We start from the raw sequence: 25,597 nt of genomic DNA on the forward strand, positions 1-25,597 counted from the left end.
ACGTGACACGTATCACTAATTGAAATTATACACATAACACTGCCTTCTCCCCATGTGAGCAATATGGGGAGTCAGCTGCTGCTAATAAAATGTTTTTGTGTGCCCGAAGACAGACTGACCTTGTTTTAATAGAGAAGGACCTTGAACTCTTACAGCCCACAGAAAAGTCAAGTGGATTCACTGAAACAGAAAGATAAAGTAAATGCAGAGCTCTTTCAGCACTTCCGTCCATTTGCTTCGTATCATAAATATCAATTCAAATATAGAAATGTAGAGTTAAACACAATTTGCCCAGCCTGTCCTTTCTATATGCATATATTTATGTCATGAAAGGTTTTACATAACTTCTACCAGCAGATTGCAAAATAATGCCTCCATTATGAAAGGAAGCCACCAGCCATTACGTTGCATTACTGTAATGTAATGGGTCTGTGAGATGAGATGTATTTAGAAAGCTTCCTTTTACTGCATACTTCTGCCCCATTCACCCACCAGCATCGATTTCCCTTTCCATTCTGCAAAGACCAATGACCATTAGAGCAGAATATCAGCTAACCTGAGCAGAGCCACTTAGGCTTTGGCCCTAGACAGAACCTCATGAGAGAAATTTGCACTGAGCAATTTAAGAGACCCAGCACTGGTGACAGAATGTATTCGAATAGATGCTGATTACCAACATGCTAGCAGGTGAATCTCTCATTAGCCTAGAGCAATTGACATGGTAATTAATTTCTTCCCACACTTCACTGCTGAGTAAAGGCTGCTGTAATAAAAAGTACTGTCATCGTTTCAATTTTTTAACTGAATATAAGAAATAAACAGAAGAGAATCCATATTTATTTCATTTTTCTTTGTGTACAAATGTCACATTGCTCTCCCGTTGGCAGTGATTGCAACAGCGCTGACTCAATTACTCATTTACATAATCCCTTCAGATTACTCTTTTATATAACCACCGATAATGAAAAGATTTTCTCAGCTGAGAAGAGCAAGCGGGACAGCTCTGAGTGTGCATAGGATAAACTGACATGAGAAGATGGTCATTTGCATTAGTAAGAAATAATCATACCGTAAATGATTAAAATTATCATCAACATTGCCTGCCCTACCTGACCTGAGGGATATCCAGGGACACAAAGAGCCCGTTTATCTGCAGAGTGCAAAGCAAACGCTGCACCAATTGCTTGACACAGCTGAGTCCAGTGTTGTTACCACTTGCTGCATGAAGTTATTCTACAGACAAAAGGTTTTAAAATACTCTTATTTGAATGTGAATGAGTGTAGCGCAATAAAGAGGAATAAAGACATGGCTTAGTGCATTGTTTGCCATGGGAATGGGGCAGTTCTGGAAAGGATGCTGCAATGGAAAAGGAAGAGCAGACAAATACTCTGCACATACAGTTCCTGGAAACACAAAGCTCTGCATAAAACGTATCTGTAAGATGACTGAGCAGAAGGACATGCCCCTGGGGCAATCCTCTGAAGCAGAGCCTTGGAACTATCAAAAGGAGTGCCTTTAGCTGTTAGGGGGACTAGCTGTCTGAGTCCTGATGGTGAAGACAAATATGACAGAAGCTACAAAATTACAACAAAAAACACTTCTAGTCCAATGTGTTGTACAAATGGAAAAGTGTAATATTTGGTTTAGAGAGGCCAGCTCATTGTCATGAGTCTCAAAGGAGTTCTTATTACTAAAGCACGTTCTACGTTACAAGCATGTGAAAGCTCAGATGCATTAATTTGAAGAGGTTTATCTCCTGAGGACTCAGTAAGAAGTACAGGAGGCAGACTGCAGTTCACTAAGGCTCAGAGCCCGCAGATAATCAGAGCTCTCTTGAAGACAGAAACCCATCTTCATTTCTTCTGGAAAATTGCAAAGCTGGAGGAACAGCTGCAAAAATGGCTTTTACAGACTAACCTTTTTTTTTCCCCCCCCCTGAAAACCACTCTCTTTACATTTTAATTTTGATTTTACAGTGATTTCACAGTATTGCTTTTGATATTGGCCTGCTGAAAAATAAATAAATAACCCCCTGACAAAAAAAATCCAATTGTTCAAAGAAAAGCCTTTTTCTTAAGGATTACTCAATCAGTCTATCTCATGAGATCACTGCTTACTATTTTCTGGGGAGTAAAAAAGACTCTTCTAGAAGAAAAGGTGTTTACCCCCTCCATGCCAAGAACCTGTGGACCACAAGCTCCTGTTTCTTTTTGTTTTGGTATCCCTAGCTTTGAGGAAGCTTCCAGACAGGGTATGAAGGTCCCAGAAGCTGCTTCAACCATCTAAAATTGGATTTTTATTAACTGTGTATGAGAAATATTTCAGTGTATTAAAAAAAATTAGTCTACCAGATACACTGAAGTGTTCCATATACAGTGAAGCTGCACATTATTTACATCAGCTTAAAACCAGATCTATGTTTTTCTAAAGATTCAGCATGTTTTTCAACTCAGCAGTCGATTTGCCAATCACAGACTATGAGTGTGGGTGGCTACGAAGACACTGAGCCACCTTCATGCTTCAAAACACTTTCACTGCAGATACAGACTTTCAAAAGATGAATTGTTTAGCTAAGGCTGAAATCTGATGTATACTCCCTACATGACTTCAGGGGCAATTTTCCCTGAATTTTAAATAAAGGTGTTTTGTGTCTCCATAGTAACACAAGCTCATTTATTAAGATGTCTGAGGCACTGTTAGCGTTACACAATTCACTGTATTAAAACAAGGTATAATAGTACAATTGAGAAGTAAGCTATATGTAAAGGATTCTTTTAATTCCTATGAAATTACAGCCACTTAATGGAGCCTCAGGAAAGACAGAGGGAACAGTGCAACTTTTGACAATGTACCATGTTGCAATTTATATTGGTATGCAAATTCCAAATGGATGTAAGAAAGATAAAAGAAACGGGCAAGGAAATGGGGACATGAAAATCAACTACATACAGTCCAATATTCCTCTGTGAAATGTGCCAAAGAATCTGAAACAACTGTGAGAACTTTTCATGGCTTGGCACCGGCAAGAGGAGAGCTGGATCCAGTCCTAGCAGTATCAGGTGTTTTTTTGGAGTTTTCCTACCCAAGTAGGGAAAACTTCAAAATTGCTTATTCTCTAGGTCTCGAGAGACTGCATCTGAAAACGTTCCTTCTGAAGAGCATTTATTGCCCTTCTAATCGAAAGTAAACACTCTTCTTGGATGGAAATAATTCACAAGAATATGAAAAATAGGGAACACTGCAGTGTTTCAGTGAGATTTTCCCAGAGGCATATCTGCCTGTCTATAAAACGTTAAAATTTGTATAAGTTGCCCTTTTGTATGTTTAGTTATGGGTAAACTTGATTATCTGTAACCTGCAAGTCTCATTTAAAATGCCACTTATTATTGCTTTTAATATGTTTCAGTACTTTTGTATTTTTGACCAATCCATAATGTGCTTTACAGGGATGAGTAACATGAATTTTAAGTTTAGCTTTAACAGAACCAGTTGAGTAACTTCTGCAATTTGTCACAGCCTGTTTACATGAAGAAAATACACTTTGTGCCACAGACTGGCATGCGTGAATACAACAAACTTTATATGCTTTGAGAGAGAAAAGAGCTAGGATAATGAGTATGTGTTATGTTATATGTGGTCCATATGTTCTCTGTCACCAAGTGATCTGTGTTCCTTCACCATTCACTTCACAAACTACAGGGAAATTTCTGAAAAAAAGCCCTGCTGTAGGCATTATGGAAAATGTGACTGTGTCTTCACCTATGCAAAATGGTTTCTTTACTTACTCTGGAAAGCATCCAGCATGTTTGTTGGAGGGGATTATCCCAACTTGTTGCTGGCATGCTATGATGTTGTCAGACTCCACGTGGAGCTGACAATGGACCTGTTAAGAATACATAAACTGTATTTAGATATCGGCTTATAGTCATCATTTGCTCCTTATCCTGAGGGACAGTATGGCCCAGGAGGTTGCAATCCACATAGCTCAGGTTTGGTTTGCTGTCAGCAACAGAGGCAAATCGTTGGTATGCTCCAAAAGCCTGGATAATCCTGGGTGGAGCTGGGCTTGGTAGGTCAAAAGGATGCACTACAGGCAACCCTAAGGGTTGTGTGCTGTGTTTTTCCTGGCTCCTCACTGTGGAGAAGGAAGTCACCTGCCCCTCACCCCCACTCACTTCTCCCTCAGCCTACTACACACCCCTGAAACTCACCTCCACCATCTTAAGTAACAAGAGGCAAAACACAGCAACCACACTATCACCACCATCTTATGTACCAGGGGGCACCAAGTCCTGCAACCTCTGCCATCTTAACTAAATGCATAACACACCAAGCCTTGCCACTTCTGCCATCTCAAGCAGAGGGCACCAACTCCTGCAAAGTCCACTACTTAAGTAGCAAGGAGCACCAATCCTAGCCATCTTAAGTAAAAAGATGCCACTTCCACCATCTTAAGCAACTGCGAGACAACAAAGCAAACCCTGCCACTTCTGTTTTCTTATGTAACATAGGAGGCAAACATGGCCATTCCTTCTACCTCTGCCATCTTAGTGTTGGGAATATCCAAATAATTTATCAGGACGGTATCTCTGATAAAGCAGATTTTATTCACAATTGCAATGGCAGGCCTCCTGCAAGCAGGAGAGCACGTGTTACATCTTTTATGCCCTATCACTCGATGCTTATCTATTTCTCCCCTGGTTCCACATTGGCTGAGTACTTCAGGTTCACAATCTTCCCGATGCTGAACTAAACATACGGATACTGGCTAAACATGAACCTGTTGCTAGCTAAGCATGTATCACTAACTAGTTAACTTCTCACACTTGCTCATTTGACACTTGGTCATTCTTTTGAACATCTGCTTGTCCTTGCGTAGAGATAAGCTTGGAAGGAGGACAGGGGGGAGTATCTTGATGCCTGCCTGTTGCATCCCAACCTACCCACAGAGCAAGGCAACCCAGCCTTGTATAGAGGCCCTGGATTCTTTGATGTTTGTTAAGTCTGCTTTTCTTTTGCTGAGGGTCGCTTATCCAAGCAGAATAGCCATACAATATGGGTTACGAAATACAAATACATGGTGCTTTACTTCTTCAGATCAATTCCCCCTTTTTAATATCTAATGCAGAAACAACATTCCATTCCTACATTAGACAGCTGGGCGTGTGTACCCCTGTGACTTCTGCCATCTTAGAGGCAAAAAACCAACAACCCCAGCCATCTTCACCACCTTAAGTCAGAAGGGGCACGATGTGGGAACCCCTGCTAGAACCAGCATAGGAGTACGGAGGGGAAGAGCATGGAAAGCTCCAGCACAGCTGCCAGAAGAGCTGTTCTGTTATCACTCCCGATGACAGCGCTGCCCTCCAGGTGCCTGATACTTTGCCAGACACGTCTGCCCATGGCACAGGCATGGGGGGCAGGCATGGGATAGACCAAGCTGGCTCACTTGCCCTGGGACACCATGTTGTTGTTGTTGTTTTTTAATAAAGACAAACTAAACCCCAAGTACTGTTGTGTATCCATCTGTGTTATCGTGTGATGATGAAGTTCTGTGGTGCTTGTGAAAGCAGGGGCCGTGGGCAGACCTTGAGCACCCACAGACACAGACGCCGTTGCATTTACACTCCCATGGGACAGACGAGCACTGGGGGAGTGTTTATTCACGGTTTCAAACGAGATCCAGCTTCTCTTTCATACTTCTTTATCACCATTATTATTATTTTTTTTACTAACTCGTTAAACCTTGTATGCTTCTTAACGCTGGCTGTACTTCCTCTTAACAAAAAGGCCGTTTATTTAACGCAACACCAATCCCCCTCCGCCCGGAACCAAGCGGCACTGCCGCAGCTCCCCCGGGGCCGCAATAATGGGCGGAAACGCCGGACGCGGACGGGCGGAAGGCGGAAGTGATGGCGGCGGCGCGGCGGCGCGGTTAGGCGGTGCGCAGCGGCGAGGAGCCCCGGGCCGACATGGCGGCCGGCCTCGGGGGCTGGCTGTGCCTCTGCGGGCTGCTGGCCGTGCTGGCGGGGCTGGGCGCTCAGGCTAAGGTGAGGAGCGGGTGTGGAGAGTTCTGTTTACTTCTTTATTCCGCTCATTGCGTTGAACTCTTGAAATAAATCTGAGAGGTGGTTTGCTGTCGGCTCTTCGTGTAGGTCGTACGCTCGGCGGTACGGGCTCAGCGTGTTGTTTGCTTTGCAGAATTCCGAGGACGTCCGGTGTAAATGCATCTGCCCTCCTTACAAAGACCACTCGGGCCGTATCTACAATAAAAACGTTTCGCAGAAGGACTGGTGAGTTTATTATGGGGAAGTACAAAGAGCGGGGTTGTCTGTAAGTGTTCTGTAACGATGACAAAAACATCTCTTGCACAACTTACTGGGCATTTCAGAATTCAGCTGTCGGAAGAGATGAGGCTCGAAACCCCTAACGTGTCTCCATCTTCTATTTTGGATTGCTTGTTCGCATGTTCTTCTGTTGCATAAGACTTAGAAGTAGTAGAAGGAAAAGGGGTGTTGTAATTTGAATTCAGGGACCAGAAATGGTATCGTGGTGAAGCAGCGTTGTCTGTTGAACAGGACAGGGATCATTCTCTCCTCCTTCTCTGCTCTTGAAACCAGTCCTGATGTTTAGAGATTGTTTTGGAGATCTGTTCCTCAAAAATCACAGTCAGAGAACGCAGTACATTCTCTCTCCTATATATATATAGAGAAAAATCTTCTGTGTCTCAGCAGTGTGCTGTATTTTGGGCTAGCCATGGCATCTGTCAGGTTTCAGCTGAGTCGAGGACCTGTCTGCATGAGCGGGGGGATGAGCAGCTGGGGAAGAAAGGGGAGATAGCAGTGATTTAAAACAGCATACTTTGGAGTTGCTCTGATATCCAAAGTGCTCAGGAATTCTTGGATCAACCTATAAAAATATGAAATACAATTTGATACATTGACTCTTATTCTTATATGTCAAGAATTATTAGTAGACTTTTTAAGTCTGTAGAATAGCAGCCTGCTAGCTACTTGATTGTGAACATTCCATGCCCCTTAGCAGACCCACCAAAATAATTACAGGATTGAAGTTAGTGATACAGATATGTATTAAGAGCTTTGCCTTGATTTACTGACTTATTTGCAGAAGAACGGTGAGAAACAACAGTGTAAATTTCAACCTGTGTTAATGAACGTAAAACATACTGTCTAATCTAAATTACTGCTTTGTCCCATGTGGTTAACTTAATGTTATTAGGCCTGCTATGACAAATTAGTCATAGTGCAGCAGTGAGACATACTGAGAGAGCTCCAGCTGCAGCTGGGATCTCAGAGCAACACTGTTAATAGCTGTGTTGCCCCTGCGAATGAAGTGGATTTTTTTCAGTGGATATTGCTTTGCATTTGCCTTACTGTCAGAAAAGACCTTGCTTTAAATCATATTGACAGTGATTGAAGGAAAAGTTAACTTTGTGGACTTTGCTCTTTTCATGGTGACAGATAAATGGTGCTTACAGAATCTCAAAAACCCGTTTTCCAATCTTAAATTTCATTGTGTTGAGATTGTTTCTTGTGAGACTACCTGGGAATGTTTCATGTCTTCTTGTTCCAGTTGCCTTCTTGCTACTTTATAAAGGCTTCATTGCTAGGTCATGTGCAACAAAGTAGACAATTCTAGTGTCACACCTGGGCTTTTGCATCTGTGTGGGTGGCTTGTTACTGTATAGAACAAAGTGTCATGCTCTTTCCTTCAGGCATTTAGATCTTGTCTGAGGCAGGAGCCAGAACAATTCTTAGTGTCTTTATGACTTACATTCAGTATGGCCACTTACTGCCCCCTTATCTGGACATAAAATGAAAGTTTAATCTTTAATCTTGTAGCCTGCATTATGATACCCTTATTTAGGTGTATCACTTCTTTCACAGGATCGGTCCCTTTTTTTTTCATCCTCACAGACTGTCAAACAATACCTTTAGTTAATATCAGTATGAGCTGACAGTGCTCCAGCACCAATAAAAGTGTTCTCCATTTGAGAGTTTGGAGCTACTGCCGGCAATTCAGTCCTGACAAACAACACGCAATGTTTGGATAGGCAAACATTGTGCTGTATAAGCCTAAGCACGTACATGGCATTCAGTTAAATAACCCACTGTGGAAGAAATGCATTGGTATTTCATGTCCAGAGGCCAATTGCTTTAATAGTCACAGACATGGTGGGAGGGAAGATGCCCTGTCTGCTTTGAAGGATAAACTGAAAGCTGAGCAGAAACTGTGCTTTTGACTTCCTAGATTCCCTAGGAAGGAAAGTTTCCTTGGTGAGTGCAAGGGAGAAAGGTGCTAATATAGGGGAAGTTGAGTGGCAGCACCCTTTAGGAAAGGATTAACCTTTTCCACGTATATCTTCTTAAATTGCCATGGAATCACAGTCCAAGGAAACATATAATCAAAACTGTAAGATTCTGAGAGCTTTTACCCTCTGTAGCAGTGTGAAACTGAACTAGAGAAAAAACTTGCTGATATTATTTGATATGTTTACAGTAACAGATGTCCTGCTGTAGCCAAGCAACATGCTGGCTTTCTTCTCTACTTGAGCAGCATATTGACATAACCTTTACAGAAACTTCCTAGTTAATTACTTCTATGTATTTCTGATTTTGCATATTAAGTGTAGCACTCTTTTGCAGAGGAGTTTGTAATTCTCATGTCAAATAAATGGAAAAAATGATCCCTCCATGCCTCTCCAGAGATTGTGATGTGACACTCAACAGTTCTAGTTATAAAGGAGTAATACCAACAAAACAGAAGAGAGAAAAACTGATGCCTGGCCACGTGGCTTGGCAACATTTTCAGCTAGCCCAATACAGAGTTGAATTGTTAGCTGCTGCTATCACGTCAGAGACTTTGTTTTGTTACCTGCTTCTGCCTCCATTAACGCTGAGTTGACAGGGATCAAAGTGAAATTTGTTCTATAAGTGCTCTGCAAGGAGCTTGGGATGTTAACTGAATAACCAAACTGAGTCAGCAAAAAACTCAAATTATTTAAGTTATTGGTGGAAGTAGTGGTGCAAGTTGTTATATCATGGCAGCTGGATTTTAGTACTGTGGTGTAGAGTGTTCATAGCATTGTCAACCATGTTTTTTGGTATGGGAACCATCTAAGAGTTTGTAATCTTTCAAGTTGAAGTATGTTTTCCTTTCTGGTTCCAGTGCTTTGAAGTGAATGCTGTTTATTCATAATCTTGTTGCTTTAATAAACGACTCAGCCAATGTCTGCTTTTTTTCCTTATGCCTATAAACATGTGATGGTAAGAAAAAACGAGCTATTGTTCACAAACACCAAAGAGAGGTCAATCTTCCTTCAGATACAGGAAAAAAACAGAATAAAGCTCTTTAAGTAGTAGGAGGAAAAGATATGTAATAGCTAGAATTGAGTTAGAGATGTCTAAAACCAGCTGCACCGTGTGAACTGATCCTGTCTTTCTTCAGTGATTGTCTTCATGTGGTTGAGCCCATGCCTGTCCCTGGACCTGATGTAGAAGCATATTGTTTACGTTGTGAGTGCAAATATGAAGAGAGAAGCTCCGTCACAATTAAGGTAAACCATGGAATTTGTTGTTATATATTAAATTCCTCAACTGAATAGTAAATGTAACTTTTTAGAGAAACTCTTTTTAAAGGGAGAGCTCTTCTAAAGCAGTCTTAAGATTATTATTTCTTTTTGTTAGTTGTTCATAACTTTTCTTGAATAGTAATAGTAGAATCATGTTATAACTGAAGGGGTGAGCTTAAGAAGTTTAAGTTCTCCTGTTTTGAGATTAAGCTTTATACTTGGCTGGGATTTTGAGTGTGCTATGGTATTTTGTCAAGCTTTGGACTTCATATTTTTCTCAGTGTTCTCTCGTTATTCACTCTTGCTCTCTTGATGTAAATTTACTTTCTATCTTGGCAAGCTAAGAAGAGCAAAATTGATCCTGCTTGCTTTATCTGATGATTCTTCATACTTATCCTGTAACCACCATTGAGCCCCTGGAGTGAATAGATTATATAGTGCGTTTTTTCTTCTATTATACTGATTCCTTTTTTAGGAGGCTTTTCTGGATTTTGCGTTTTTCCCCTTCTCCTGTTTCATTGTGGGCTCTGTGACTGAATGTGGATCTATGCTAGAGAATAGAGACCATGCAGGAACCCCAAAATTTGTGACCAGTTTAATTGCTGTGGATTAGTAGTCTTGATTAAGGTGAGAGAACACCAGGTTGTTTCAAGAAGGATAGCATAGGACTTCAGCAAGGCCTCACTAAGAGAGACTTTGTTTCCAGCTAATTTATCTGTCTGCCCTTAAACCTTGTAATACCAATTTAATAGATGATGGCTTTTTGCTGTTCATGAGTTTTAAGTCATAGTGACACTACTGTGTCAGGCTCATCAAAAACTTTGACTGTACAGTTCTTTTGTTCATCACTGCCTGGTGAGAGGTGGCTGAGGTAATGTCATAACTCTGGGATAAATAATGTTTGTGTTGTGCAGGTTACAATCATCATATACCTGTCTATTTTGGGGCTACTTCTTCTGTACATGGTGTACCTTACACTAGTGGAACCCATTCTGAAGAGACGTCTCTTTGGACATTCACAGCTCATACAGAGTGATGAAGACATTGGGGTGAGTTCATCCAACCGCTTGTATGCGTGGGTTAATTCTTAAGCGATTATTTGGGAAGATTGTTTTGCAAGGCAATTTAAATTCTTTTCCTGAAGGGAGAGGATGATCTTCGCTGTAGTCAGAAAACCACGTGGTGATTCTGTGAAGCCATGCTTTCATTTTTCACTTGTCTAGAAAGTATTAAGATGAGGATTGCTTCTGTTAGTTGCTACAGTGTGCTTGCTTTTTCCTCCGCCTTTCCTCCGCCTTTCCTCCGCCTTTCCTCCGCCTTTCCTCCGCCTTTCCTCCGCCTTTCCTCCGCCTTTCCTCCGCCTTTCCTCCGCCTTTCCTCCGCCTTTCCTCCGCCTTTCCTCCGCCTTTCCTCCGCCTTTCCTCCGCCTTTCCTCCGCCTTTCCTCCGCCTTTCCTCCGCCTTTCCTCCGCCTTTCCTCCGCCTTTCCTCCGCCTTTCCTCCGCCTTTCCTCCGCCTTTCCTCCGCCTTTCCTCCGCCTTTCCTCCGCCTTTCCTCCGCCTTTCCTCCGCCTTTCCTCCGCCTTTCCTCCGCCTTTCCTCCGCCTTTCCTCCGCCTTTCCTCCGCCTTTCCTCCGCCTTTCCTCCGCCTTTCCTCCGCCTTTCCTCCGCCTTTCCTCCGCCTTTCCCACTGAAATTGAGGGTAGCTAGCTTGCCAGCACCATCCAACTTATCTTATGCTGTCCCTTTCTCCATTTATTTTATGGAGGAAACGTACTTCTATTGTGATTTTGCTTCTGTACAAATGAAGTGATGTGTGATCTTTGAACTTACTGTTCTAGATAAGTCCAACTGCATAATCTTTTATATAAGTTCATAGCCCTTTAGTCTGGACTGTCTTGTTTTTAGCATATTTCTTAGCTCAGTGATGCCCATATGTGCCATTGTAGACATCCCCTGAGATCTTTAATGTGAATCATTCTACTGTTAAGAACCATCACTGAGGTATTCTGTACAGAATTATGTCACAGATACATATCAATGTCTTTTAAAAGCATTCAGGAACAGCAGCAATAACACAAGTACTGTGAGGTGTATACATATAAAAGGGCAAATAACTATTTAATATGGGATGTAGTTATGTTATTTTTTTTATTATGAAGTTTACACACGATGCTTTCTGATGTAACTTTAGGAACATGACTTTGTCCAAAACAATTTGACAGCCAAAGAAGTTCAATTCCAACCCTTACTGTTTATAACCTGCTTTTATTTATTAGAAGAAAACAAAGCTTTGCGGGTATTGATGGAAAACAGGCAGAGTAAATATTAAATAAGCTCTCAGTTATTGTTGAGCTCTGTCACTTAAACAGCTGTATTTACACTTTGCTTTCAGACAGCTTGGTACAATAGGTTTGGTTTGGTAAACAGTGGAGTGTGTTGGTTTTACATACAATCTTTATATGAACATCCTGAACTGTCATACAGTATCAGGCTGAGAGCTGGCAGAAAACTGACTAATTCACTCTTTAAGTGACATTAAACAAAGTATGTTCATGACAATAACAGGAGGGTCCTGGCATCATAGTCTGTCTTAGATTTGATTCCAGCAGCTACTAATGGATGCAAGTCTCATTTGGGTAGTGAGACACTGGAACAAGTTGTCCATGGAGGCTTGGATGTTCCGTCTCTGGAGACTTTCAAGGCTGGGTTGGATGGGGTCCTGGGCAACTTGATCCAGTGATTGGCGACCCTGGCTGTGTTAGAGAGTTGGAGCTCAGTGATCTCTAAGGTCCCTTCCAACCTAAGCTGTTCTATGAAATTGCAGTGATACAATTGGGTCTATTTGGAAAATATTTGGCAGTTACTTGGGATGAAAAGTATCGTTTTAACTGTCTGAAAACTTGCTTTGTCATTATGACTGACTAATCGGCTAAAATAGCTCATTTCACCTTAAAATCACCAACAAAATCAAACAGTTAATTCAATTGCTTGATGGAATTATTGAGATCTAACTAAGGATCTTTGCTGTTCCAGGATCACCAGCCGTTTGCAAATGCTCATGACGTGCTAGCTCGATCTCGGAGCCGTGCCAACGTGCTGAACAAAGTGGAGTATGCCCAGCAGCGCTGGAAGTTGCAGGTCCAAGAGCAACGCAAGTCTGTTTTCGACCGTCACGTTGTGCTGAGTTAATTCTCTCAGCAGCAACTCCAAGAAGTAAAGCAGGCAAACCGAAAAAACTGACTTCTGTTTCCCTGAACCTACCGCTTCAAAAGGGTTTTCTGCAATTGTTCTTTTCTGATTTGAAAAAAAAAAAACAAACCACCAAACATATATATATGAAGTATTTAAAATTTGAAAGAATGTACTGAGCAGGAAGCAGATAAAAGAAATTAGTTAACCAAAAGCTAGAAATCTTTACAGTTTCAGTTGTCTCTTACTAATAAAACTGAAAAGAAAACAAACCCTGAGATAGCTTGCTTTGCTACTGTGATACTTTATTTACAGTTGTGACTTTACTTTGTGATTTTTAACTATATATTTCTCTTTATTATTTATGTGGTTAAAAGTACCTGGGAACACAGTAAGAACACAGTTACTACTTACAACTCACTACTCTCTTTATGTAAAGACCTTTTGTAAATATATTTGGATTTTTCTTCAGGCTGATGTCACATTGGAAATTGAAATCTTGCAGTGCAGTTGTCATGTCAGAGAGCAGAATTTTGATTGGCTGTATTCATCATTTGGTTGCTTGCACTTGTACTTTCAAAGTGCTTGTATGTCAGGTGGTCGCAGAAATGAGGCTGAACTTAAATGGACACTGACTCTTTGAGCTGCACACTTGAACTACTGTGATGTAGATAAACTCAAATGCACTTCAAGGCAGTGTTGACATTTTGTTCTATTTTGCTTTAAAAGCTTAATATATTGTATGTGTATGATATCTTTTAAAAGAAATCTTCCTTTCTTCTCATGGGTAAAGTCTCAGGAGCTAGTATATGATGAAATATTTATTATAAGAAATCTTTCTGCATTTGTTTGGATTGATGGTATAAGGCACATAATTTCTTGAGCACCTGTCATCCTGGGAGTTAGGTGTATTTTTCTATCTGTGATTCTGTGTTCATCTCTCTTAAGAGGTATACAGTTGCTAGATGACTAACTTTCATATATCCTCTTTGGAATGTAACAATTAAAACTGATTTTTGAAAAACAGATGCACATTATCTAGATGTCATCATTTTCTCCCTCATTACACTTGCGTGCAAATTGCATTTATAAAAACAGTTAACTGAAAATGCTTCTGAATGGAAATATGCAGTTGTTTAGTGCTCAGATAAGGGAAAGAATGGCACACCAAATTGCTGATTGAAGGAAGGTTTTAATCCCTGAAATTTGTCTAGGCATGTTTAGTTATATTATCATGTTGGAATGATTTTCATTTCCAGTGCTGAAGGAAATGGTACCGTGGAACAGTATTATATATTGGCAGGTACAGTTTTGGCTTTCATAATTGCCAGAGTGGGAGCAAAATAGTGTGGAAAATAACTGTACCTGTATACTTATCTCTTCAGTACCTTGAGTGGAAACATAAGTTGTCCCATAACATTTGCAGTGACTACATGTTTTTGGCAGATGCAGGTCTTCATTGTCTTGTCAGTCCTGTAGGCTTCCGAAACCACAATTAATCTGGGTGTAATTATAACAGGCACCTAATTAGTGGAGACGTAGGGTTCTCCCTCTAAGTTCAGAACAGCACAGGGTGTATTCACGGGATAAAAGCAAACAAACAAAAACACAGTTGTGTTTGGCATCTAACCCTGATGAGTCAATGATCGGTTATGACAGCGATGTATATAGGATGCCCTAAGGAAAAATAACTTGTTTGTTGCATTTGTGCCTACCTATCAGTTCTAATAGGTGCTCTACATCTTGGCTGCATTTCTGATCAGGTCTGAAGCTGGAGTAGAAGGAAGATGCAGAACTTTTCTCCAGATGGGAGGAGGTTGGGGGGAAGGGAATTAGGGCTGATATTTGAGTTTAGTGTTGAGGCTTTGAGACAGCAAAGTGGAATAGAACTTAAAAGAACTTGAAACAAAGCAGATCTTGTGAGATGACCATAAAATGTAATATTAATTTCATCCATGCTCTTATTCAAATGTGTGTTCATTTTAACTAAGTTCTAGCTGATAATTAAATAGATGTTAGTGTATGAAGCTCCAGTAAAGGAAAATACTGCTTTAGTAAACTGTAACAGGGCATAAGCAAAGTATGTTCCTGATATACTTTTTCAGGTGATCCAGTTGTGTTTAATACGGTTTTAAAATTTCTAGTCCTTAATGCCAAGTCTTGTTGCCATCATAGCTGTGGTGTGGGTGGAAAAGGCAAACCAGAAATGAGCAGATCTAACTGTAAGCTACTTTGCATGTTGTCAATTGGCTATAAATTGCAGGAGTCATTGACTCAGTGGAACAAAGTGCATTCAGGTAAGAGAACTGTGTATTGCTGTATCTAGCTACAGGTCTGCACTGAATATCCATGTTTCTCTAAACCACTTCTATCAGCCAGTCAGTAACAATGCTTCTGTAGCTTTTTAATTTGTTGTGTTTAATACGATCAATTACTACATCACATAAGATGCAAGGAAACTGGAACATTAACTTTTTCTTCAATATTGTTTAGATATTTTCAGGTATTACTCAGCAGTCTTAAAATTAGCGCGTCTTGTTTCCTTGGATTTCACTTTGCTCTGAAGATTGGTGAGTCTCTGCTCTGATGGGAAGAGGATTCTAACATGTGCTCAGTGCAGACAGTAAGGCAACAGACAACTGTTGTATGGAATGCTGTCATACAGCAGAAGTGTCGGTGCAAAACAAACACTGCAAGTATCACAGGGGGCTGTGTTTTGTGGTTTCTTGCTGTATGTAGATACTTTACTATTCACTTTTTGCTATTCAGTGATTTTATTTCGTTCTGACAATTTTCTACTGTGACATCTTGAAAATATTTTTAGAATAACACAACTTGTGTTAAAAAAAGAGAAAGATGATTATCTACTGCTTTTGTTTTATGAATGTGTATATTCATTTCTAATCTTTCAGTATCTCTATTAATTCAAAATGAATGTGTCTGCATGCCGTCAGTGTGCCTATACAAAGATCCATTTAAGATGCATGTGACTGTCTCTCTTATCTAACAGCATGCTATAAAGGAACTCTGAACTCCCAAGATTTCTGTACTGAGATCCATTTTGATAAGAAAATAACAAACAGCACTGAATACAGATGTATGTTGATGGAATATGTTGTTAGATTGGGTTATTGAGTGAAAATTCTCTTACTGTTGAAAGTGGCAGGTGTGAAAAGATTAGAAAACATTAAAATATCTCTATCCTTGTGAGGGATTAAGATAATCCAGTTTGCTATGGAACTGTGCTCTGTATATTTGAAACTTTTCAAGGTTGTTGTGAGTAGTGCAGTCTAGATGTTTCTGGTAACCTAGTTTGTGTTGTGTGCTTTTTCTTTTGTAGAGGGTATAATCTAAGTATTTTAGAAAGCCAAGTATAGATGAGGAAGACGTTAAAGGAGCATTTTTGGATAGATTTTGTTGGGAAGTACTGCTTGCAATTGGTAAGGATGGATCTTAATTCTTTAAAAAATAACAATATGCTTTAGATACATTTTTAAGTAGCTATTATGTAAAATAATTTAAAATTGAAATTTAGTATTTCATCTCTGTGTTTCTCCACTCATCTGTGTATTAAACAACAGGACCCAAGATGATGTCGGGTTTAGCCCTAATTCATCCTATAGGCCTTTCCTAAAACTTAGATGAAGAATAAATTGAATACTTTGCAGACATAAATTTGACATCCCTTCTGGGATCCCTGCACAAGTTTTGCATTGAGTCAAAACAGTACAGTGAATGAGATATCAAATGAATAGAGAAGTAATTTGTCATTGAAGATTTTTTGGTACAAGTAGAGTCTGTCACTGGAATTGTCAGTGGGCTGGAGAGAGCACTTTCAGTGTTGGCCTGCTTTATGCTTTGTGTAAAGATGAAAGTTTGGAGCAAGCTAGATTTCTGTGGGGCTCGTAAAGGTAGATCTTTCTCATTTCTAAAGCGGAAATGAAAGGAGAATGTTTGCTCTTTCCTTTAGAAAGTGTTAATAGTTTTCTTCAGATCTGTTGTGCATTTTTTAAAATCACTGTAGCCAATTTACATCCTCTTGGTTTTTTTTTTTTTTTTCCAAAGAGGGTGTTTTCTGCCATCTGTTGTTCTGAAATGTTGCAAATACATTAGAAGTCTCACCTGGCAAATGCCAGTTAGTAAGCGCAGGTGAGTATTTTGTCCTGTCCAGTATGAGTTGTTTAAAGTGTTTTGTAATTATGCGTTTCCAGGTTAAATGCAGAACCTGATGGATGGGAAAAGCTACTGTAATCTCATGGATAAGTTGTCCATCACTGCTGACACTCAGTGCATACAGCTGCCCCGGCCTTTCTGTGCAGACCCACTGGTCATGTTTCACATGTACCCCGAAACACCAAACCAGGTCGCTTGCTCTGAAGATCTGTCATTCCTTCCTTTCATGTCTGAGCATTTCATCACAGAGAACTTCTACACTGAGCCCTGTGGCTTTTCCTACCAAATATCCCACTGCAATTACAACAGGAGTGAGTACTCCTATGGGCCGGCTTTCATCAGGAAGAGAAATGAGAGGGAAAGGCAGAGAGTTAAATGTGTCAATGAAGGCTATGCTAAATTGAGACATCACCTACCTAAGGAATACTTAGAGAAACGGCTCAGCAAAGTAGAGACTCTCCGTGCAGCAATAAAATACATCAGGTACCTACAGTCTGTTCTGTACAGTGATTCCTTGGCAACAGACAAAAATGTCATGGAGCCAAGCCAAGCACCTAAAGCAATTAACAAACAAAGCCAATTTTTGAAGGCTATCTAAACTGTTCCAAATCAAGGGAAAGATATCCTGGATGGGAGCCTGGTAGCCACTGCTATGTTGTTTATGATGTGCACCTTCCTGAAACATCTAGGAGACCATAGTACGTATCGATACCAGCCCACAGAAAAGCATTTTAGTTTTGCAGGTAGTAACTGTGCTTACAGAAGCGTGACTGGAAAATCACATCTGAGTGGCATCAGATAATTCATGGAAATTGGAAAGCACATCTAAAATAGTAACTGAACAAAAAATACAATACCTATAAGCGTGAATTAATTGCATGTGCCATCACATTCTTTGTGCTTTGAAATAAAATAAAGTCTTTCCAATGGTGAGGCTAAAATTCCTTTATTGTTCTGTACTGTGACTGGTTTGCTCTCATATGCCCTTTCACGGAAGTTTTTTTGTTCTTATTGCCAGTTTTTCTCTTAGAAAGCGAGGAAGTCTTTATAAAGGTTCCCAGGAATGTTATTCAAAGACAACAAAATGGATAAGTTAGTTTAAAAGTGGAAGGAAAAGGGGAGCAGTTCTCTGAAACACTGTCACTGGGCGTAGGAAGAGCATGACATCTTGCAAATGCAGTTTTATTCCTATGAGTAAAAATGTTGATTCTTTTAAAACTGTTGATTCTGCCTAATTTCTATCCAAATTCTATGGAAATTCGTTTCCATCTCTCTGTGCACTTAAAAATTAGGGCTGGTTGCACAATACAAAGAGGGTTGGCAAGATTCTGGCCTGGGAAGAATTGTGTCCTGTGAAAGAAATTCTTCTGGGATCCTCTTCCCCTTAGTCTGTTTCTCTGTGTTATCCGATGATTTCAGCTAATCAGTGTAGAACAGATTTATGCCAAGATGGTGAAGAGAGTTTTATCTTGTGATTAGCAAAATGTTCTTAACGTTTGCTGCGTGTCAGGGTTGGCATTTAACAGCAATTCGGCTGGCAACATGAGAGCAGTTCGTCTCTGGTTACAGCAAAATGTAGAGAAAACAATTCCAGACTTTGTAAGAGCTGGCAGTCCTTAATTACAGTCATCCATCCCTCTGTTCTCATGTTTTAATAGTAGTGAATTGAAAAATGCCTACTAAATGCAATTAAGTATTTCCCTGCCTGCACTACACAGACATATCACATATCGAGGTGTGTACATTTGTGAAGAAGGAAATGAAGAATAGGGAGCGCAGTAGAGATTAGCAGGAAGATTTCTATGTGATTCTCTGACATTTTGGAGCAGGTTGCCCGAGGAGGCTGTGGGTGCCCCATCCCTGGAGGCATTCAAGGCCAGGCTGGATGTGGCTCTGGGCAGCCTGGTCTGCTGATTTGTGACCCTGCACATAGCAGGGGGGTTGAAACTCGATGGTGGTTGTGGTCCTTTTCAACCCAGGCCATTCTATGATTTTGGTTTTGTACATGCTTTGGAGGAAAGGGGGAGAATTCAGAAATTCTTCCCCTTTATTATGGAAAAGAGAAGTTTGCAAAGGGATTCGATCTCAGTTCCTCCCAGCTTTGGCTCTCCTTGTTTGAACCAATATATTTGTGGTGGTGCTTTATGATCGTAAATCTGAACTGCAGCTTTGAATGATGATACATTTCTTTTACCTTATGTTACTATGCCAAGGGCTGGAGGATGCTTTGCCCTTTTGTAATCCTTACTTTGCCCCCATGGTCTCCCAGTGCGATAGCTGGATCACCAGAGCTGCATTTAGTAGCAATTGGGCTGGTACATGGCAGGCAAAGGGTCGTCTCTGCAGCGGGGTCAGGTCAGCACGTCAATTCCTAGTGGTAGCCATGTTGCTGACCTCCTTAGCAACTAGAAAGTGCTGGCAACAAATGCTTCCTGCATCCAGCAGGGTAAAAGGACAAGGTTTCTATCTCAAGGCTAAATGCAAACGGTCAAGATTTAGTGTTATCAGTAGCTGGTAAGTTTGAAATGCTTCTGGGTCCAAATGTGTGGAACTGTTCAGGAAATCTCATAGTGCTCCATAGTTGCCTTTGTCAGAGCCCTGCTTTGTACATCTGTGCAATACTTGGCTCTTGGCAGGACAGCTCTGAGCAGCTTTACAGCGGGCTTTAACACGTACTGGAATTTGCATTCCTTTAGAAAACATTATGGATTCCAGCTTGTTTCAGTTTGTAATAGGGGAGCTTGTGTAGTAAGTATGAGTTTGATGTGTTGGTTTGCTCTTTATAAGACACGTTTTTCAGCAGTTATTTACTTGCCTTTGTTGTGTTTGAAATTACATACCGTTTGTAGATGATAGAATCACTAATTGTATCTTTTATGAGATGAAATAAAGGTAAATTAGGCATTTGGTTGATATATTGCTCACTCTATCACAAATTTTACCCTCAGCATGCTGAATATTTCTAAACAAAATATATTTATGTAAGATTATCAGAGAGCATCACCTCATGAATCCTAATGTGACAACCTCTGAGTAGTTAGTGCTCATCAAATCCCAGCATCTCATTCTTCTGGTGGCAAGCCATAGTCCTACTGTTGCAAAACACGACAGAGCAGTGGGAGATCAAAATATTTCCTCTTAATATATCATAGGCAATTCTGTTCTAGCACTACAGTCAGAAGCTGTCTGCTCAACTATGAACTTCAGCTGCAGTTTCTGTTTTAGCTTGTAGAGCGGGGAGGGTTGAGCTGGCTCTGTGTATAAGGAAGCTCTAAAGGAGATTGTAGGTGTGAGAGAAGAGCTGTGTGTTACAGAGGGGAACAAAAGCTGCAGCTAGTTAAGAACATTGCTTTCCTTAGGATTTCCACAGCAAGAGTGTTTCCCTGGATGTTTATGTCCCTTTACTAGATATAGACTTATAGACTCACTGGCTGGTTTGGATTGGAAGGGACCTCAAAGATCATCCATTTCCAACTCATTTGCTGTGGCTAGGGTTGCCAACCACAAATTTGAAAGACTGGAAGTCACTGAAGTCAGTGATATGGGTTCACATGACAGAACACCAGACTGGATACTTTGAATTCAGTCTTTATTTCATGAGAGCAATTAGTAAAAGTTACTGAGATCTTGAGGGTAATCTGGAAAACATTTGCTTGGCTTGAAAAATGCCAGCATGTTGTCTCTTTTCAACTACTGATAGCTTGTGTTTTAGTCTTGCAGGAAGCTGCCTTTGCAAGAATGGCTCATTTGGAAAGATTCCTGTCCATGGACCACAGGTGCTGCAGCATGATGCCAGCTCTGGACAAGTTCCTGTGCTCCAGTGCCATCCCTGCTATCCACCCCTGCTGCAGGAGCTCCTTTGCCATGCATCCTGCCTGGAACACCAAGACCCGTGCTCCCCTGCGGTAAAATTAAGTTCTTGTTGGATCTGTGGTTTGTTCTTTTGCGTGATATCTAATAGGATAAAAAAGTCTGGGATGTGTCAGGTTAATACATTAGCAGCTTGAATATCATTTGTGCTTTCCTCACCCTCGTGCTGGCAGTTCTTGGATTGCATTAACTAAAATGATTTGCTACCCTGGAGATTACGGAAAGCAAAGCCTGGGGTAAACTTGCTATCAAAAAAAGAAGTCCTTAATGTTACTTGGATAAATAAAAGCATTTTGCATGAGCAGTGATCTGTGAAATGGTTCTAATTCTATGTGACAGGGTATTATTTCCCTGTTTTGAGCTTATACTGTCAGCTACAGTGCTTGAGTACCTCTAAGCTGTGCTTTATGCTGGAGCATCTTTTTCTCTTGCCTGATCTTAAGGGTCGTGTTAACTTGCCATGTAGTCAGAAAAGGTGTTAATGCAAGTGATCCTGGCCAAGGTCTCCAGCACATTCTTAGCTTTCTTCCTCTTAATCCCAAACCAAAGAGAACTGGGTAAAAAGTGGGAGTTCTACAAAATGAGGTGCAGTAACCTTGTTCTTACATCTTAGAGGATACATATATACTTTTGCCTGACCTACAGAAACTGATTTCTCTCACCACTGACCAATTTTCTGTTATTCAAGGTGCCAGTGGATTGGGCGTTGCTTCCCCTCCCTTGGCCCAGCGTGGCAGAGGCTGAGCATGTCACAGAGATCAGCCATCTTAGCCAAAAATGTCCCTGTTCTGGTGAGAGGGGAGCATGATGGATTTTATTACCGTGGTACAGTAAAAGAGGAGGTGGAGGTGAGCAAGAGTCTCTGTGCTGTAGTCATGCGGGTGTACACTGTCAGTCAGATCTGTTCACCTGCAGGTGGGCCATCCAATGAACTCAGGTGAGGTGGGTGAAGTCAGCATGGCTGGAGGACACCCCTCTGCCTGTGGCAAAGACTGAATGTGGTGGATGCAGTCTGCAGCAGTCCTTGTGCACTGCCTGAGTTCTGTGTGCACAGCAGGGCCTCATCTCTGCTGGTGCTCGGCATCGTGCCAGGCCTGGATGGCATCAGAGCTGTTGTGAACAGTGTGCTGGCCACTGTTGTGTATAGACACATAGCCACCAGCGCAGGAAAAGTGTTTGGTGGTGTGTTATGTACACACTGCCAGCATGAGTCAGCTGCAGACCAATGGCACAGTGTCTTCAGAAATGTTAGTGAAAGCTTTAATTCGTCAGTTTGTTAGCACTTCAAACTTAAGGGGGAAAAAGAGTCTATTCTTTCTCAAGAACAGGGAAGTGTCTTGTTTCAGTGTTGATTGAAAGCCTCTTGACAGGCCTTAGCTTACAAGAAAATAAAAAATTCCAGCAGCTCCCCAGCAGTGAGTTCATGTTGTATAATGAGGAAGGACTTGGGCGTGCCTAAAGAACAGCTTTAGTGTGCCTGGTGCATGCAGTGTGCCTTGTAAAATCCATTGGGACTGTACCTAGTGATTATGTGACTTGATGCATAACTATGTGTTTTTCAGAGGTACTGTTTTTCTCTTGGTAACAGAATGAAAGGGGAATGTTCCTGGTAGAGTTTACCAGACCACTTCAGTTGCATGGAAGGCATTCGGTACGTGTGCAAAAAACAGCAAAGGATGACATCCTGGAGTATGCCAATGGCATGAAGCATTCCTTGCTGCCGGGAGACAAAGTATTGGCACCTTGGGAACCAGATTTGGTGAGGTATGGCCCTGGAACAGTCCTCACGGGCATTGAGACAAGGGACCCCTTACGAGGTAAGAAGGATGCTGCCCTTGTCTTGCTTGCCTTGCTTGGGAACACAAGTGAGACTCTTGGGATGAACTCTGTTGTGCTATTGCCAGAGAGCTGTCAGTGAACTCACTGCAGCATTACTTAAGGCTTCCAGGAGCTGATGTGGATGATATGACCTTAGATGGATATCAGGTTGTAACCTTGCCTGTCTGACCCTAAGGAAGCTGTGACCCACAGAAACGTCACCTTCCATATCCACGGATCTGCAGTTTCCTGTATGCTCAGGTGGGGCTGTGTCTGTTGCGTGAAGGACAATGGCCTTTTCCTGGTAGATCCAGATGTGGCAGCTCTCAGGAAGCATCCATCTGTGCTAGAGTGCTCATGCTTTTACTGAAGGATGCATCCTGGGGGTGACCTTATCACCCAAGCATGATGTTTCAGCAGCTTATTCGTTTTCCTGTGTCTGACAGGCTCTGCTGACTGCTCAAATATGGGTAGCGTGCTCCCAGAGTGTTACTGCTACCTTTGGCAGGAACAACAAAACTCAGCCAACATTGACTTGTTCACCTGATGAAAAACTGGGAAGAAAGATGCTGCCAGGTGTCACAGTGAGAGGTGATCACTGATGCTGCATCTGGCAGGACTAGAAAGCGTGTCCCAAGCTGCAGAGCCTGAGCTGTATGTGCTCCCTAGGCAGAACGGCTACTCACAGCTGCATGCCTTTTCTCCCAACAGCCTCAGAAGATGAAGAAATTATGGTTCAGTTCTGGAATGACAAGAAAGTGAACCTGCCACGAGGTGTAGCACTGTGGATCCCGCCTAGCCTTTGTGGGAGGATTGTGGAGATGATCCACATGCCTTTCTCCAGCAGGTTAAAGAGCAGAGAAAGTCCTGACACTAACTTGTGCATTTTTTCCTGCAGTCCTAAAACCACCTGGGTTCCTGTTTGTATTGCATGTAGCAACGCTAAGCACCGCTTGCTCTGCTCACCCTGCTGGCCACTTCTCCACTGTTGTTGTGGTGGTATGTGCTGTTCATCAGCCTGTGTCCACTGCTTCTGCTGCTGCCATGGCCGCTTTGATGTTTGGCGGCCTCTTCCACCCAAATCTCAGGTCTTTCAGAGAGAAGCTGAAGAGGCAGAGCCCAGCAGCAAATCCTCTCCACACATTCTAGAAGTGGAAGGTCCAAAACAAGAGGAGTTAGCAGTTTTGGCAGCACGTTCCCCTTCTGACTCAGTAGGTGATCTAGAGGTGTTCCCCACTCAGAGTGCTGTAGTGGACGGTACTGTTAAAACAGACCCCAGTCATCCTGAGAAGCCCAGGCTGGAGGAATCTGCAGGACCCAAGTGGAAATACTGGAAAAGGAACCACTACAAGTCTCATGCCAGTAATTCAGGTACCTTCAAACACCCTAAAAAGGAAGGAGCAGCCAGAGGGAAATAGCCAGCATGTTCTGTGCCCCCCTTCATATGGGCTCTCACTTAACCTGTAGTTGGTATAAATACCATACATTTGCCTGTCAGCTGCCAATGCTTTATTTCCTCCTCCCCAGCATTTCTGCCCCCTCGTCTTGCATGCTAACTCTTCTTCCGGCAACTCATCCAGTGGAAAACTATTAGAATCTCATGTGGAGGCAGGTGCCCCTTGCTGAGTTTCTTACTCATAATTTTCTATGCATTTAATGATGCCAGCATCTTTATTAACCTTCATAGCTAGTCTATGCAGAATCAATCACCCAAAAGAATTCCTTAAAGTGTTTAAAGTACATTTTTCTCTCTTAAGTGAACATATCTGTTTCAATTCTGATTTCCCTATGCTTAAGGCTAAGATACAATTTTTTCCCCCAAGGAACTGGCAGACACAGCAGCATATGTGCAAAGGGCAAGTTAGAATCCAAAGCCATCTCTGTTGTAGGCATGTCCCATGTTGCACCACCTGAGCAGAGTGCAGTGTTGGAAACTACTGAGCAGCCTCCCAGAAGGCAATTCACAATGAATGAAATAGTGAAATACCAGGATTTCAAGCTGTCATCAGGGGTAATTTGTATTAATGCTGTATTTACTGACATGATCCGGTCTGTTTGAATGGAACAAGTATTCATGTTATTAGTTCAGAAATTGGCATTTCTATAGTAATTGCCTGCTGTGGCCTTCCACCAATTTTATGATATGGAGGGGACTTTTCCATTAATTTTAAAAAAAATTATTAACTAAAATAAAAGTGAGGAGGGCCTGAAGCTCCTTGTTGGAATGGAAAAGGTTATGCCAGTAAACAGTGTGAGCAATCAGTAGAGACTCTACACTCAGAAACTAGCCACTTGTCCACTGACATTGACCCAATTAAGTCCTGCAGAAATAGGGACCAGTCATCTCTGGCCTTCAGTGTAAATAAAACCCAAGAAAAGACAGCTTATACAAAATTTTTATGCCAATATGCAACTCTAGACAGGTGTGCTCTGTGTTAGCCAAGTGTCATATCCATACATTGCTGACATGCTTTGCCTTTTGGTAAAACTAGAAAGAAACCAGGGGTGCCTCATTCTAGCTCAAAACCAGCAGCATGAATCATAGCAGTGGATACATGTGGTAACACAGAGCATTCATGGACTGCCAATGGATTTTTATCCTGTCTTCCAGGAGGAAGGTTCTGTAGCATCATGAAAACAAAGATACAGACATACAAGAAAGAAAACAGAGTTGGACAATAAACATAAAACAACTTGCTTAGGAGAGGACAAACTTGGCAGTACAGACCGTAACAGCGGAGAACAGAGAGGGAAAGAACAGCAGAGCTCATGCTAAAGCAGGGAGAGATGTGATCCATCAGAATTCAGTAACTCTACAGCTGATGAAGTTCAAGAGCTGAAATTTCAGGTAAACTGCTTGTATTATTAGCAATGTTACATTTATTAAGCAAATAAAGTTCTGATGTAGGTGCTTCATAGGAGAGCTTTATGGATAACTGTACCGTTTTAATGA

The 25,597-nt window shown here is 41.5% G+C and overlaps 3 protein-coding genes across 3 annotated transcripts; all 3 read left to right on the forward strand.

The window, feature by feature from the left end:
* Positions 1-5,973: 5,973 nt before the first annotated feature.
* Positions 5,974-12,783, forward strand: TMEM9B (TMEM9 domain family member B; the record flags this gene model as incomplete). Its single annotated transcript, XM_079536825.1, has 5 exons — positions 5,974-6,051; positions 6,203-6,294; positions 9,470-9,578; positions 10,508-10,642; positions 12,628-12,783. The coding sequence occupies 5 exons, from the start codon at positions 5,974-5,976 to the stop codon at positions 12,781-12,783; spliced, it is 570 nt and encodes a 189-aa protein (XP_079392951.1).
* Positions 12,784-16,999: 4,216 nt separating this feature from the next.
* Positions 17,000-17,554, forward strand: ASCL3 (achaete-scute family bHLH transcription factor 3; the record flags this gene model as incomplete). The annotated part of the gene is made up of 1 exon (XM_079536868.1): positions 17,000-17,554. The coding sequence occupies one exon, from the start codon at positions 17,000-17,002 to the stop codon at positions 17,552-17,554; it is 555 nt and encodes a 184-aa protein (XP_079392994.1).
* Positions 17,555-20,694: 3,140 nt separating this feature from the next.
* LOC306947741 (uncharacterized protein C11orf16) lies at positions 20,695-24,614 on the forward strand (the record flags this gene model as incomplete). The annotated part of the gene is given in 8 exon segments (XM_079537133.1): positions 20,695-20,861; positions 21,515-21,674; positions 22,415-22,643; positions 23,356-23,960; positions 23,962-24,015; positions 24,468-24,506; positions 24,510-24,530; positions 24,534-24,614. Coding segments are annotated over 8 exon segments (1,356 nt in total).
* Positions 24,615-25,597: the final 983 nt, after the last annotated feature.

The sequence above is a fragment of the Tetrao urogallus genome (genome assembly GCF_951394365.1).
Source record: "Tetrao urogallus genome assembly, chromosome: 6".
Classification (NCBI taxonomy): domain Eukaryota; kingdom Metazoa; phylum Chordata; class Aves; order Galliformes; family Phasianidae; genus Tetrao; species Tetrao urogallus.